The following is a 912-nucleotide window of genomic DNA, read 5'->3' on the forward strand; positions in this document are numbered from 1 at the left end:
TTTTCAGAATTGTTATTTTCTCAGCCTTCAAAAGAATTTCCTCAAATGATTATGATATTAGAAGTATAGCATTTTTTATTTCCATCTATTTTACAATTCATTTGTAGTAATAAGCTCTATAAAGACAGAAAATTTTGTTGGTGCCTGTGTACCTATAAATATTATGATTGTTTTCATGGCTTCTTTACCCTTGTTACAAGATTTGTAAGGAGCCACATTATCTTAGATGCAAAGATAGAAATAGAGAGTCTATAGTGCCATAAATATTTTACTGCTTTGGGTAATAATATACAAAATGCATCAAAACAACAAACTAGCTAAATTAGAATATATGAATTCAGTTTTATTAATGAAATCTCCATTCATTCAGGGATATCCCATACTTTGAAGAGACAAAGAAGTTCTCTGTCGCACTGCCTAACAAGTGGAACTTCAGTTTCTATTTCCCAAACCTTCTCAGATGTTATCTCCTCTTCTTCCTGTTTCCTGGTAAGTTTAAAAACATGTTACTGGATGTTGAAGTTTATGACCTTGGCATAAAGCATTATTTTGTTAGTCAGGTGTTTACATAATTTACTCTTTATATACAAGGAGCTGTATGTATCCCATATTGCCATGCCATATAGCAGTACCTAGGATAGACAGGGTTAGTTTTCAGACTTGTTACTATGTATAGTAAATCCAGTGATATGAATTTTGTTTTTGTTTTACATTCCATATAGCCATCTGAATCTAATCAGAGTTTGATTAAATCAGTTTTCTGTAAATATTTTTAGAAGAAAGAAATAGTAGTAAATAAATGAGTAAGTGAAAATCAGGCAAAAACTTTCAGCTGTCAAGCAACTGTGTTAACTTATTAGAATTATTAGTTTGAAGCAAAACAAATACAGCCAAGAGAGAAATTAGTGATTA

The 912-nt window shown here is 30.6% G+C and overlaps 1 protein-coding gene across 1 annotated transcript in view; it reads left to right on the forward strand.

Moving 5' to 3' along the window:
- Positions 1 to 912, forward strand: part of LOC119586330 (very-long-chain (3R)-3-hydroxyacyl-CoA dehydratase-like) — a 7,281-nt gene that overhangs the window by 4,989 nt on the left and 1,380 nt on the right. Inside the window, exon 9 of the mRNA XM_037935044.1 lies at positions 371 to 489. Coding sequence (XP_037790972.1) covers positions 371 to 489 — 119 coding nt within the window. The remainder of the gene's footprint in view (positions 1 to 370; positions 490 to 912) is intronic.

Source organism: Penaeus monodon, chromosome 21 (assembly GCF_015228065.2).
Source record: "Penaeus monodon isolate SGIC_2016 chromosome 21, NSTDA_Pmon_1, whole genome shotgun sequence".
NCBI lineage: Eukaryota > Metazoa > Arthropoda > Malacostraca > Decapoda > Penaeidae > Penaeus > Penaeus monodon.